General features: G+C 44.8%; 1 protein-coding gene across 3 annotated transcripts in view; it reads right to left on the bottom strand.

Annotated features, from left to right (window-relative positions):
- The window catches only part of LOC135390906 (uncharacterized), a 130,803-nt gene that overhangs the window by 12,945 nt on the left and 102,945 nt on the right, over nucleotides 1–14,913 (bottom strand). For all 3 annotated transcript variants that reach the window (XM_064620880.1, XM_064620879.1, XM_064620881.1), the window contains 10 exons: nucleotides 10,590–10,659; nucleotides 10,375–10,527; nucleotides 9,709–9,948; nucleotides 9,450–9,638; nucleotides 9,185–9,348; nucleotides 7,977–8,088; nucleotides 6,626–6,804; nucleotides 5,491–5,633; nucleotides 3,682–3,764; nucleotides 1,944–2,025 (listed from right to left, as the gene is read on the bottom strand). In XM_064620880.1, the coding sequence (XP_064476950.1) occupies nucleotides 1,944–2,025; nucleotides 3,682–3,764; nucleotides 5,491–5,633; nucleotides 6,626–6,804; nucleotides 7,977–8,088; nucleotides 9,185–9,348; nucleotides 9,450–9,638; nucleotides 9,709–9,948; nucleotides 10,375–10,527; nucleotides 10,590–10,659 (1,415 nt within the window). The remainder of the gene's footprint in view (nucleotides 1–1,943; nucleotides 2,026–3,681; nucleotides 3,765–5,490; nucleotides 5,634–6,625; nucleotides 6,805–7,976; nucleotides 8,089–9,184; nucleotides 9,349–9,449; nucleotides 9,639–9,708; nucleotides 9,949–10,374; nucleotides 10,528–10,589; nucleotides 10,660–14,913) is intronic.

The raw sequence follows: 14,913 nt of genomic DNA, 5'->3' as shown, positions 1-14,913 counted from the left end.
AACAGCCAAGTACATGACAGGTAACATAAAAAGCAAAGCCAAACTACAAACAAAAGCAGAAAGTCAGGAGTAGAAAACATGCTGCACAGAAGAACCTAAGTCTTGGTGCTGTTTCTGAGAAATCATCTTTTTGTGCTGGTATACATTAAAGTCACGTAAATTAAAAACGTTCAATTTGTAAAGCAGCATAAAAAAGCAGAAAGTATCGCTACACGCTCAAACTTTTTATTGAACTTGCAACATACACTACCACAGTATCACGCTTCAGTAGCACTGTACTAGATTACTGTCTGTACCTGAGCATAACCCAGTGTAACAGACCTCTGCCTGAAGTTCTGATCATGCCTTTACACAACAAATGCATATTTTTTTTTTCTTTAGGAGACATATACTGGAGCTGGGTGTGACAGCTCAGCATGTACGGCAAATATTTGGAGGCTAAACATAATGTACCGCCACGCTTGCTTAGGACCAACCTCCCACGGCTGACTCCTGCGCATGTTTATTAACGTACCTGTATTTCCTTCATACATATTCTCATCCACTACTGTCGCTGGAGGGTCACAAATAAAATGGTACTAAAATGTTTTGCATAGCTCACATCTTTTAACATGCACACCTAGTACATCACTGACAACATTTTAACGGCACAGTCAAAGAGCTGAGATAGAGAAGTGCAACAAACACAAGAGATAACAGCACAGACAACAGACAGAAAGATTACACAACCGAAGAATTAAAACAAAATATACAGTCACAGTTGAAAGAACAAGATAACAGATGAGAATGTACAAGATCATTCCTTTCTTACACAGTGTTGTGCAAACACAAGATCAACTGAACTGTGCTTACAGAGTGACGTTCCAGAGATGACCAATCATGTTATGTTCAAATCAAAATTTGAGGTTAGACGGCACGATTATTTGAGGTGAGCAGTCGTGGATTATCAGTAAAATGAGCAAGTGTTTGTGGTGAGCTATCTAGAACAGTACCACAAGAATAGGGCCAAGCAGTCCTTGTGTACGAAACACACATTTTACACATATTTATGTGAGTAAACACAGAAGCCCCTGTATACAGGATTAGCGAAACTATGAATATGCATCGTGAAGCATGATACACAGCGCACATAAGACTGGGACAAAGTAAAGAAAAGTCAACTGTACTGCTACTGTGCTACCCCTCTATCGCACCGTATAAATGCTACCACATGTCTGGCTGGACAGTCATCTTTTTGATTCGTTTGTATGTGCATGAGAGAATGGGTTATGTACTTAACAATTCCTGGAGTGTTCCTTAATGGTGCAGAAATGGGAACAGTACCTACATAGCTTGGATGAGGAACAGGCACAAAAAGTACTTTTACAATGATTCTTCATTGCATTCAGCTAGCTCTGAACATACGTATGTGCTTCTTGGTCTTCCTGATTACTTGGCAGGAACATTTAGGAGCAACAATTAATGCACTGATCAATTAATCAATGCCCAGCCAAATTAGATAAGCGAGCGCACCGGAGCAACCTTTGATGCGATAAACAACAGGTGCGAATATTTTAACCAAAGGTTCAATGTCTTCAGTCGGCTCTTCAAGCTGTTCTAGAACCACTTGGCAAAGCTTAGCAACCACAAATAAGACCCATGAGTGACACAGCACGCATGGCAAGCATATAGCAGCCGACGTTAAGCCGATGTTCAGCCAACCAACGAGCGGCGTGCTCCCATTACCACAGCTGATGGATGAAGCGCAGCACCAAAGAAAAGAAACGAAAAAGCATAAAATCAGTAGCAAAATGCAGCAACAGAAGAATACTCATTCTACGCAATCGTAAAGCTGCTTAAATTGTCACGGGCACGTAGCAAAATAAAATTTTGCCTCAAACTGAAGACTTCTTTGCTGCATAACTCAGTGCATCAAACAAGCTATCACAGAAAGCCAGACTTACTATCTTCGTCGGGCTCCACGGCAATGACTTTGGTCTCGATGTCCGAGGCCGACTTTTGCCGTCGTAACAAGCGTGGTTTAGGCTGCAACAATTCAGGCACAGTGTTAGCTGTTAAGGGTTACAACAGTTACAAACAGCAACTCTGCACATACACACACACGAGGCAGACATGACTATGGACACTTATAGGTAGGGAGTGACTTTTTCGGGTTAAATGCCTTTCTCAGATTCGGGGGGTAAATATCGGGCCGCTATTTTTAAATCTGTAATTCGGGGAGAAATCGGGCGATAATTGTGCCTTCTGGTGTTATCGGGTGTTTTTGTTTCTCCTCTTGTATATTAAGCCCTTCCTAAACTCTCTCTCTTTTTTTTTTCTTTTTTTTTTTTTTGCGGGATCGTGAACTTCCAGCGGTAATCTACGAAGGCATAGACAGTGTTGACACACATGGGTGTATTTCTTGGAAAAGTAAGTGACCCATTCTTACGTGTGTTACACGTGGCAACCTTTGTTCATCTGCAGTGGAAACCTCACTTGAAGATTTCATAGTGACTGGAATTCGGGGAGAAATCGGGTTTAACCCGAAAAAGTCACTCCCTACTTATAGGGCAGTGCAGTATCACGAGCGTTTAGAACAAATAATGCGCCGTTAGGAACACCATGATCACTGATGATTAACACGAGCAACTTGGGGTTACGAAGGCTTACGAAGATTTGTGACCGCAGTGGCTCCACTAGACGAGCTGTGTACAACAAGCACAAAAAAAACAACATAAGATACAACACGTTATGCCACAAATGTGGAGTTGTAGGCTTTCCTGTAATAAAAAATAAATGAACAGCTTTTGCACTTTTTTTTCTGTCCCCAGGAAACAGAAAAGCAACAGGGAAAACACAACATCAGCAGTGAAGATTCATATCTTGTGTCCCCTTTGAAAGACACCTTTAACCGTAGAACACCTTTACTGCAAACACAACCTGACATTGTCTATTTTTATGCCAAGCTTGACTGTTTGTTGTTCAGAGCAAAGCAAGAAACGTGCACAATGCAAACATCGGAATGTGCCCTTGCGATGAAAGCTTTCACAAGCTTTGAGAAGAACAGCTTGGGGCAAAAGTTTACGGAACACCTGGGTGTCGCGTTTCTCTGTGGTAGCGACACCCTAGCAACAAACGGGAGCAAACACACATACTGAGAGATGAAGAAATACGCCGGTGCCGTGTTCCGTAAACTTTTGTCCCACGCTGTAGAACGAAAAGTTGGAGCATATTATTGTCTAGCTAATTACCCCATAATAACAGTAGATACATTACAAGCGCTCTGATTTGAAGAATAAAATGGAACTCCAAAACAAGAAAAAAAAAAAAGAGAAGAAAGTTGCAGGGTAGTGCTCTGAGGAATGCCCCCCCTGTTCTATCACACAGTATCCATTTCCCAGCGAGGAGGCAAACAGTGCAGGATAGGCCTCCGAGTGGGGCAATTTCAACTTCGTTAGGTGCAGCACACGCGTCTCTTATGGCGCGGACAACACAAGCTAAGAAGCACGGACCTCAGAATCGGGCTTCCATCTTGGCTTCCGCACATCCTAGTGCTTACAGCAACGTCTCTTAAGGTTGCAAAATCACAAAATTGCGACAGAGATCCACGCCTTTTCGGTTCCACGCGTGACACAGCTGTAGTGATCAGAGCGTTCGTGACAGCCGAAAGGACTACGGCGGCGCTACTCAGCGTCTACGCACCTGACACCTTCCCGCTTTTTCCTGGCATTCGGCGTGGACGTTAAACTTGCACAACTTGCACTTCAAGCCCTGTCGCACGTGGCCTGCAATGACAGATTACACCGTTGTGAGAGTGGTCAATGTGTCGATAACGTTGCACGTAATGACATAAATAAGTCACAATATATCACGCACATAAATGATATCAATCGATCAATCAACATCGCGATATCACTGGATGAAATAACGCGCTATGGCAGTGTGTCTCTGTGCGTGAGAGGAGGTGAAAATAGGGGCCATGTGGCATCACTAGGGGTCACGGTCAGCACCGGGTGACGCGACGAAAGGGGGTGACGCGACGAAAGGGGGTGACGCACCGCACCAGTACCACACTGTTTCCCCCTCTCTGTGGCGTGATGATGCCAAAAACAATGCGAAGAGCCCTCTGCGAGCACGTGATTTTTGGGAGGGGTATGATACTGTTATTTAACGTCTGTCACCTGGTATGGAAGTGAATTAGAGTTGGGCGAATAGCAAAATTTACCATTGCGAATAGTTTACAAATATTTCACTTGTACCGCGAATCGAATCCTAATAATCTCTTCAGATGGCGAATGGAATTTGAATAATTTTGAATACCTCGTGGTGAAATATTTTGTGGTATTGCGCTCATTAGATGATGTTCTACACCAAACATGTGAGCCTTTTCAACCAGCATAACATATCGTGAGAGAAGGGTCCCCCTCTGTTGTGTATGGTAGACTGCATTAGTGGGATGAACTGCATTGAGAGTTAGTCAACATGTTTCATATAGCCTGCTTTGTGTGCATCTCTTCATTTCGATGTTTACAATGTGAATTTCCTGCATTTTTTTTAGAAACTGCACATATTTCCATCTGTTACTGAACATAACTCTCAAAGTTGGGAGTGCATTTACTGGAACCTGCAATGCCCAGAGCATAGTGTTGACCATGAGCTCACAAAATTTGTGAACTTTCGTGTATTTACTCATACTTTACTAAAGCGTGTAAAGCGGGCTTCACCTAAGGCTCGAGAGTAATGAGGTTAAGCCGACTTGCAGAATGGAGCCGCACACCAAAAGAACAATGGCAGTAACGTGAAGTGGGCTTCACCTAACTCTTGAATGTAATGAGGCGAAGCCCACTTGCAGAATGGCGATAACGACACCTCGCTTCAGTACTATCCGAAAAGTCGAGTCGTTTACGTGTGTGGCTACGTTGGCTTAGTCTTGTTTTGTCACTACACTCTAAAAACAGAACGTCACCGCATAGCACGCTGTGCGCCAACCATTGCCGTGAATGATAGGGTTATCGCTTCTGATTCGAAGAGAGAGGGGGGGGGGGGGCGTACGGCTTTTTGTGGCAATTTGGATATATGAAAATTGCCACAAAAAGGCGTACGCCCCCCTCTCTCTTCGAATCAGAAGCGATAACCCTATCATTCACGGCAATGGTTGGAGCACAGCGTGCTATGCGGTGAAGTTCTGTTTTTAGAGTGTAGTGCCGAGACCATACAGGAGTGCACATGGTCCACTTCAATTCCTTTTCCCCTTATTTGAAGCCCAAACAATCACCCTTCATAAATGGGGGAAAGGAGGAAGAGGGATGTACCATCATATAACCTACTCGTAATGGCTGCTGCAAGGGAAAGGAGACAAATAAAAAAATAGAACGGTGTCAAAAGCCCAAAGTAGCAAGCCCATGTGTAACATTCTTAAAGTATGATGCGGCCCAATGATAGTACAATTAAACAAAATTGACGTTGGCACAGCAGTCAGGAATAGACAGAGAAACGGCCCGTGGGACTGACCTCGGAGTATCTCCCTGCAGACATCACAGGCAGATACCTTCTTGTACGTGTACTCTTGGAAGACATGCTGCCCCGTGTCCCAGGAACCTCCTGCGCTTGCATTGGACACTTTGCTACCCATCTTCTTCTCCTGTGCCTCTTGCCTAAGAAGAGACAAAATGAAAAAGCAAACCATAATGTTACAATTCAGCAAGCAAGGAAATACAAGGAAGAGCAGTGACGGCATTGAATTTCATTCCCGGAGGAGAAATTTGATGATCATGCTTCATACTGGGAAAACAGCTTATGTGGGCAATACTTTATAGGTAGCAGCTAGGCCTTTACAGAATTCAACATATTTTCACAATGCATGGAGTAGTCACACCAATAAATTACTACTTTATTTGTTTGACCGCTATATGACATAAGAGGTCGAAGGCTTCCTGTTCAGTCATTTCTAGAGTTGTGCTGGCAGAGAAAAGATCCCATACACCGACTTTCCTCAGTATTCGCATTACCAATACAAATTTTACTTCCCTTGGCAACATTTTGGGTCTAATCGCATTCGTACATAGGAATTAGACTCAATTTTAATTTGTATGCATGCTGATTAAAAGTATCAACTGGACTTGGGTAGCAACACCATTGTAATGCTCACATAATGCTGCTATAATTTCCTACCCTGTATGGCTATATTACCTTGCATTATCTACTGCATATCACATCGTCTTCAGTGTGTCGTACTCAATTATTATTGATGTTATTATTTTTCAAACATTTTATTCGAGACATTACTGCATTTGGGGGCATGGCAAAAGGCACATTGTGCCTGACGCGGCCATGCCACCTACAGTCTTATCAGCGACAGCGACGCATATTGAAATACCCTCGACATACAAAACACTGCAGTCTATACAAAAAATATGTTTACGAGAGCTCATTACAGTTTACGTAACATAACACAATTTTCTCTCATACTGCGACGCTACATCACTCTTACACGCTTGACTCCCTCCTCTTATCAGCCTCCTGCTTTATATGGTACTTGTCCCGCTGATTCTTTGGTCACTTTGTGTGTGTGTGTTCATCACACTGTGTGTGTTCATCTTCCTATGCTATGTAACGCTAACAAAAGCCAAGTGAACAGCAGGCTTACTTGTCCGAAACCCCAGGTGCAGAGTTGCCTGTCTTGAGGCTTCGGAAAGCCTTCAGCCACTTATTCTTGATGGTGCCGCCGCCTCCACCGCCACCACCACCAGTCGAGGGCACCTTGCGCTCTCGACAGTTCTTCTCTTCGCTACTGCTGTCGGCTTCCTTCCCTCGGAACAGGTCAAACTGGAAGTCAAAGGACCTCGTCAACTCTGCATAAATAATTTTCATACCAGGCGAGAACTTTAAAAGGACCTTTCTCCGATGGCACCTTACTAGACCTGTACGAGTGATAATTTTAAGACCAAAGTGAACACTTATCTCAAACTCTATCCCAATCCTTACTTTTTGTAAGTTATAGACCCGAAGCCAATACGAAGCAAACAGTTATGTAACTGAAGTGATGACAAAGAGCATATTTATATAACCAAACTCCAAATATTTGCACATACTTCCAAGATAGCTATATTTATCATCTATACGGGGTGTATTTTCTTAGCCTTTACAGAATTTTTATAAGAAAAGCAATGAGAGCGGCATAGATGTCGCTTTTGCAGTTGAATTCTACGCCCAGACAGACGTCCAAAATTGTGCAATTACAAGATGACTAATTACCTAAAATTCGTTCATTAACTTTATAATTAGGGGATTTTGGACAAAAGTGAGATAGCAGATTGAGAGACTTCTCCTAATTCCAAAGCCATTTCAACGTTTCAGAAATCCTGAAACACGTGTTAAAATATCCATCCCCGAATTCTGATATGCTAATGAGCCAAAACTGAAACCGCACACCCAACCCAGACAAGAAGCATCAAATGAAAATAAAATAGACACGACCAATTGAAATACGGCAGTCGTCGAAAAAGCCACACAGAGCGGTGGGGCTCCATCCACTCACCTCTCGATTGTCTGTAGAGTGTGCTAACCAATTACACTAAGCTGGCATCTGCCTTCCACTGGTTTTGCAAGCGTGTTACTACAACAGATATGACTTCGATGCTTTAAAGGGATTGCGCAACTATTCTTCCAGATTACGAGGCATCATGTTGAACCTCAGAAGCGACCTGGTCCTCAGAAGTTATCACTAACCTAAAATCTGTCGCTGAGAAAGAGCCTCCGTCACCCTCTCCCAAGTCCCCATAAAAATATGTATTACTGCAGGAAACAATGCATGTGCCTCTTCCTGGAACGGTGCAAGGCCGCACCCATTCTCAGGAAACAGTTCATTAACTATACATGGGTACAGGTGGCTCCACTGGGCTTACAGATGGGATCAGTGTAATGATTCAGCTGCTTCTATTTTCATTGTTTATGCTGTACAGCGTGCCAAGCTGGAAAATATCGCATAACGCACTCACCTGTGCTCTGACCGCTGACAAGTGTATCTGGGCAACATGGAGGTCGAACCTCTTCATGCTAATATCTTCCTGTAATTCATTGGCCTTGTTATACAGGCTGGACTCCAAGCTTCTGAAAAAATGCATCCACACAAACGCATGTGAAGTCAATTTTGAAACAGATAGTTATCTTTCGTACTATATTTCTAGCTCTTCGTTCCGTAGTAAGTACAGCTCGGTTTAGTAAAACCGTACGGTGCAAAAGTACAGCGTTTCGGAATCAAACTTACACGAGTTTCAAATTCAAACGCAAACATGTCATGTGCTCAGCAGCGTAGCTCGCACAACGACGCACATACGATGTGCGTTACAAAGGAGTGTTACAAAAATAAATGCCTCAAATACGCCAAAATGCAATTATATTCAGCGTATCATTCAAACAACCCTCCGACCAGCTGCAAATGCGCAATGCGCGCCCACGCGTTTTCCAGCACAAGTGGATACCTCACTGAACTTCTTTCGTGCTTTTAATGACCTACGACGCAGACGGCAACGCACTAACTCGTATTTATCGCAGTAGGTCACTCAACAACTCGTAAAACTACCACGAGGCAACATTCAAAACCATAGCCCGCAAACGCACACAGACGCGCACGTCAAATTTACCCGTGGCCGCCAAAAACGATATGCAACCAGCTCGTACGAGGTTCCTCGTTCGTTACATGACCAGAGTGTCGAAGTGTTTACCTTTATCGTGAGCGTAATTTGTCTCGTCGCTTCGGAAACTCTTCCAACACGCCATTAGCACCGCGGAGGGGAGGACCCGCAATACGGTACTTCTTTTAAAAAATGGCGATGAATGGCTGCGGCCGGTGACGATGCGGCTGACCGTTATTCATCGGAGTAACAGCACCGAACTCAATCGAATGCTGGCACTTATCGACCCCGAGCTTTCATGAAGGCTCTGGAGAGTCGTTCGGAATTCGAGCTCGAAAGGAGAAGGAAAATATTTATCAGTGTATCTTTTATTGCTAGTATCGAAAGGGGAGTGTATATAGTTATGCGCAAGAGGTTTTCTCAATTTGTTTCTATCTTTGAATTGGTTGGTATTCTTTCTGACGACTTTCGGCGATGCGGAAATGCAAGAATTAGCAGAAGGTACGCATGTCTGTTCCTTGACCGCTCATGATTGATTTCCATGCAGGAGGGTGACATATAGCTGTATGCACCTTTGCTGTAGGCGTATGAGTGAGTCGAGCGCTTCCTGCAGTTGTCGTATCTGGGATTCCAGTTGGGCCATGTCTTGCTTTAGGCTTTCCGTGCGACCCGACACAGACAGCGTCGCCAGTCGGTCGACCACCACCTGCTCGCTCAACGTCTGGTAAGAGGACTCCTTAGAACAAAAAATAAACTCGCGTAAGAAAGCGCTTACAGTATACGTAAAACATGTGCCATAGATGACGTGATGAATGACATATATATGATATGCCATACCGAAGATGCTATAGAAGTGTTCGAGTCTTGGTCTCCTACAGCCCTGGGGAGCTGGAACGGATGTCTGGGTACCGACGGAGCTGTCGTGTCTGAACTCAAGGTTCGCACGAAAGAAGCCAAGTCCGCGCGTGCGTTTACCGCGTTACAAGACGCGCCCACGGCTTCGTAGTGTTCCGCTTGCTCGTGCGCCTGAAACATGATCATCGTCATCGTTTTACCTTTGTATCAAAAGGTTGTGGATCACTCAGGCTCAACCCACTTTGTCGGCAAGTAGCTGAGCCGCAGCCAGTAGAGACTGTGCTATGACGGCGCTGAGGTCACAGTAGACGTCCTGCAATTCGTCCAGCAGCGCCGGTAACGTGGCGGCGTAGTACCTCTCCAACATGCCGTTTGTGGCGGCCAGCTGTTGGACGTAGGCGTTGTGGGCGTCATAGTATTCCCCCTGCGTTCCTTGGCCGTTACACGCTGCCCTGTACGCCGCACTATAATCTGCGTGGCACTGCAAAGATCATTTTATCCTCACACCGGTTGCAAAACGTATGGACAACGCTCTCCACTTCGCATGCATCATCGAAGCGCCTAGAGCTAGCTTAGAGTGCCACTGCGGACTAAAAAAAAATGATGCCCGGTCTCCGCTCTCCGCTACACGTTGGAAGTTGGAAGATCGCCAGCAGCTGTGATGAGGAGATGGAGATCGACCCCCATTGCATCATACTTCACGAGACTAGAAATTAATTGTATGACACTTTAGCGTCGCAACGAGAAAGAGCATTTCAGGAGAAAGTGCGAGGCAGGTACGCTGACTATAAATTCGATAGGTATAAATTCGCACAGTGTAAATTCGGTAGGATACTGAAAGCATGAGATATAGCCCGCAGTGGTACTTTAACTTGATCCAGATCACCACTTAAAAGAGAGTGTTCACCTTGTTCAACAGTTCTTGAGCTTTGGTAAGTATTGTCTCGAAGCTTTCGCGGTGCAGAAATATTTTTCGCGACTGAATTTTTCGGTGAAAAGTTTTCTCCAGCAGCATTACTCCTAGCTGCTGCCCCAGTGTCCGCGAGATGTCGCCGTGAACCTGCCAAGGATGTTCCTGGTTAACTGATAATCGTTCTTGACTATTTTAAGGAATGGAGGTACCTGAGAATCTACTTCTACTTCCTGCAGCAGAACCTCCCAGCAGTTGAACAAGCTGCTGTGGTACGGCGGCCTGTAAGGACACTGAATATTAGCAAATATAAAGCTAATTCCCAGGAGTCTGTCTATACCTACAAAAAAAAATCACGGTAAATTATCACGGTTTTTGTTGGTTTGGCGAGCAGTCAAGTTGCGGAAAAATAGCAACGTAAACAATAACATGATAACTCGTTGCTTTGCGTCGCGAGACAACTACAGTCAAACTCTTTTATAGCGAACACCTTTTTAACGAAAATACCACTACAGCAAATTTTTTTTGCGGTCCCGCTGGAGCCCTATAGGTCCAATAATGGACATCCTTTTTAACGAAAATACCTTTACTGCAATTTTTTTTTTTTTGCTGTTCCCTGAGTTTCGTTGTAAAGGAGTTTGGTTGTATGCTATAGTGACAATAATATGTAACAACAACAACAATAACTTAATAGTATACATATAGCCACGCAATTATGACTAGCAATTCTAGTAAATTCTGTCATGATGTTCTTGGGCTATGAACTCTACCAAGCTAGCCCGCCGACTGTGTCGGCTCCAAACGGCGATTTTAACTTGTTGGTTGTGACATCCCTTGTATAGATGAATCTGATAGGTCCGTATCTTCACCACATACAGCACGCTGCTAGCCAACCATCATCCCCAATGGCAACGTTCTCGCTCCTGACTTGTTGATAAGGGGAGGTGGAGCCTATTATGCACCATTATGTACGGCATTATGGCTACAAAATACGCTCCGCCTTCCGTTTTCAACAAACTAGGGACGAGAATGTTGACATTCGTGATGTGATGATGATTTGCTAGTAGCGTGCTATGTGGCGAAGTTCATTTTTAAGAGTGCATACGGCAGTTTCCTGGAGAGCAGCCATCTTGCTTGACGTCACCTGCTGGTTGCCATTACAGCAGTGTGGGGGCGTCATGATCGCGCCCAGTTATATGCGCTGCAACCATTACGGCAGTGTGGGGGTGTCATAGCCGCGCCCACTGATATGCGCCGCAACCAATGCAGCAGTTTCCTCGAGAGGAGCTATTTTTGCCTGACGTCACCCGGTCGCCATTACAGCACTGTGGGGACGTCATGGCCGCGCCCGGTGATATTGCCCGCATTGCGCGCCCGGTGATATGTGTACCTCCGCGTTGGCGTCTGATTGGGTGCTACAATCCTTCAAGTGACGTAACAATGGATGGAGGTATCTGGATGGCGGTACGTCTACTCGCCCGTATCCGAAAAAAAAAGTGAGTTTTCTTGTATTAATGCTCCGCACGTTATGAAGGCAAAGTATTTAACACTAGATCGTAAATGGAATTACGAAGCGCAGAAGAACAACGTTAGACCTATTACACCCGTAACTAAATAGCTGCAGATAGGAGTTCTTACCTCCTAAGCCAACGAACCGGTAAGGAAGTATGAAGGGATACAGGAATACTTTAAAAATGATTCCAGGTTCGCAATAGAATAAATCTCCATGGCTGAGCTAGGGAGAATGTCAGAAGATGTTGGGATCTAAAACTGGGGTCTCGCTCTCTTGCCGAATATATGTACGAAGAATTCTTGGAACTCTGTCACACTGTTTCGCAGACTGTGTTGATTGTGACGAAGCGTTTTGAAAACTGATTTCCAAAAGTGTGATATTATGATAAATGATGACAGATAAATTCTACCGACACTATACAGTCAAACCTCGCTTTACGAACACCCTTCGTTTCTCAAAAAATCGTTCGTAAATCGAGGTCCGAGGAGTGCAGTGCACAAATACCTCACAAAAACACGGGAACTTCTTCTTCTCACTTCTTCTTCTACGGGAAATTAATTTGAATAAATTTTATTTTTGAAAATACTGCGTAATTGTGCTTTGCACCATACTTTCTGCAGGGTCTATCCTGTTTAGAAGAGATGACAGAAGTCTGACACTTGACTCATCCACCCGGTCCTCAAAGTACCGTATCGCGCGCGGATGAGACTGTTTCCAACGGCAAATATTACGCCTGTCACCGGCTGTCAGGACTGAACGCCTTCTCTTGGAACGGCAAGATGTTTCCATCTCGGAGACCTGGTCCAAACTCACAACCGTTCGGCTGTAAACGCCCGATTTATTCTTTCAGGAAATGGTGAATCATGTTTGTGGAACGTAGCGACGTTGGGACATTGTATGTTTGACCTTGGCAGCATGTCCTGAGGAACTTTCATTATCCTCCGGTCCATTGGCCTGGTCCTCTGTACGTTCATAACGCCCGTTCGTATATCGAGGTCAGAATGGCTTGGCTACTTTGGGTCCGTTCCCTAATAATTCGTTCACAGTTCGGATATCGAGGGTTCGTAAAACGAGGTCAAAATACACGAAAAAAGTTTGGTTCCCTGTGGAGCCGTTCGTAAGTTGAGGGAATTCGTATATCGAGGGTTCGTAAAACGAGGTCCGACTGTATATGTCTACAGATAACTAAGTTTAAATTCTCGATGTCTACCTCAAATGTGCTTTTGTTCTTACGAAAGACATATATCCTGTCACGTCTCGTTTTCTCTCTTCCAACTGCAACGCGCGTAGGACTCCAGGGATACGTCTGAGGAACTAACCTTTGATCGTGTCATTGCACGACAAAGGGATTGAATGTCAAACGGAGTTTTAAGGACGGATGAGCAGATATAGAAAGAATACGGCACGCCAAAGCTGAGCTTCTTTGTAAGAAGGTATGCAGTGTGACTGAGAAGGACTATTGATTGAAAGGAGGGTTCGTCTTCTCAAAGTGAGCCGCGGCCCGTTATGCAGGTTCACAAAACTACAATGGCGGCAATCTGGGCCCGATTGCACGGACGTTGAGGGAATTCTGAGGAGGGCTGCTACTGAGGAGCTTCCTGAAAGTTCGTGAAAGTAACGAATTGGATGTGCGCCCGTAAAATGAATGAGGCGATGCTTGCAGCTTACGTTGTAACTATAATTTCGCAAAGGACATAACTCGCTTGCGCCTCCGTAGGATCCCCACCGGTCTACAGCTCGGTACCTAAGAATAACCCACACGAACCCTCAGTAAGACGTTATATCCGTACCTCTCCTCGGTAAGCCAATCGAGCGTGACGCGAAGTAACTGGATTAAATTGGATTATGTCGGATACAGACGACGGCGAGCACACAAAGGAAACAGGCATGCAGCAATCCTGCGACACTGATAAAAAAAAAGAAAAAGAAAATAAAGGAATCGCATCATTCAAGCCAATCCATTTCCGCTTCATTTTCCCTGCTCCAATACTCTGGTTCATATAGAAGTATAGTAGACAGAGTAGCAACCAAAGCAAGACCATCGTCGCTGATCCGGATTATATATAGAACAGACGACAGCAGCTTTTCGCAGCGTCGTCTGCTTCGTATGTTCCTTCCGTTCGCGGCGTCATCAGTCTTTCTTTTTTAGGCCTAATACGGGCATATAGCCGGGTTGGTGACGTGAACAGAAGTAAAAAAAAAAAAAGCGGGAAGAAAGGAAGTCGAACAAATGTGGAAAGACACCATTATATCTTCATATTGCAGACGACGCTGCGGGGGATGACAGCGCAACCTAGCGGCGGATTTTGGCGCGTGGTACGTGATACCGCGAATGTCACGCGACACCCGGAATAGGTGTGACAGTTGGGAGGGACGCCCCCCTCTTATTTCATGGCGGGTGTAGTGTTCGATTGGTGGCAGTCCGACACAAAGGAGAGACGACTCGACTGTTATTGCAGGCGACGTTTATAAGGCAGATAATGCGTCTCGCAGAGGATTCTCTGTCATGTACCAATCACGTTACTGTTATTTCTTTATCCCGATGACACCGAAATAGCGGGGAGCGACCTTCCTTATGTTGAAGGAGTGCTCCACTCAATGCGGTAGTCCGTAGACATAATGTTTCTGTGCTTCTAAGTAATAATTTGCTTCCTCATCCAATACGATAAACTCACTGGTAAATGTGATCCAGATTAGCTCGATTTTTATCTGTACCTCAAAAAGCAGCTTTCAACTGCATAACGGGCTGCGGCATGATCCGATTTCAGTGCCTTATGACAGGGATTACCCTGCCAATCAGGGGATGTATTGCTGTCCTTAGGTACAGAAGGAATCTACACTCTTAAAAATGAACTTCACCGCATAGCACGCTCTTAGCCAACCATAATCTCGAATGATATCGTTATCTGCCCTGATTTGATGGAAACGGGAGGCGTACGCCTTTTTTGTGACACTTATGCTGTTCATAATCGTCACAGAAAAGGCGTACGCCTCCCGTTTTCAACAAATCAGGTCAGATAACG

This window comes from Ornithodoros turicata, chromosome 4 (genome assembly GCF_037126465.1).
Source record: "Ornithodoros turicata isolate Travis chromosome 4, ASM3712646v1, whole genome shotgun sequence".
In the NCBI taxonomy this organism is placed as follows: Eukaryota; Metazoa; Arthropoda; class Arachnida; order Ixodida; family Argasidae; genus Ornithodoros; species Ornithodoros turicata.
The sequence above is the reverse complement of the archived record's forward strand: the minus strand, read 5'-3'. Positions and strand labels throughout refer to the sequence as shown.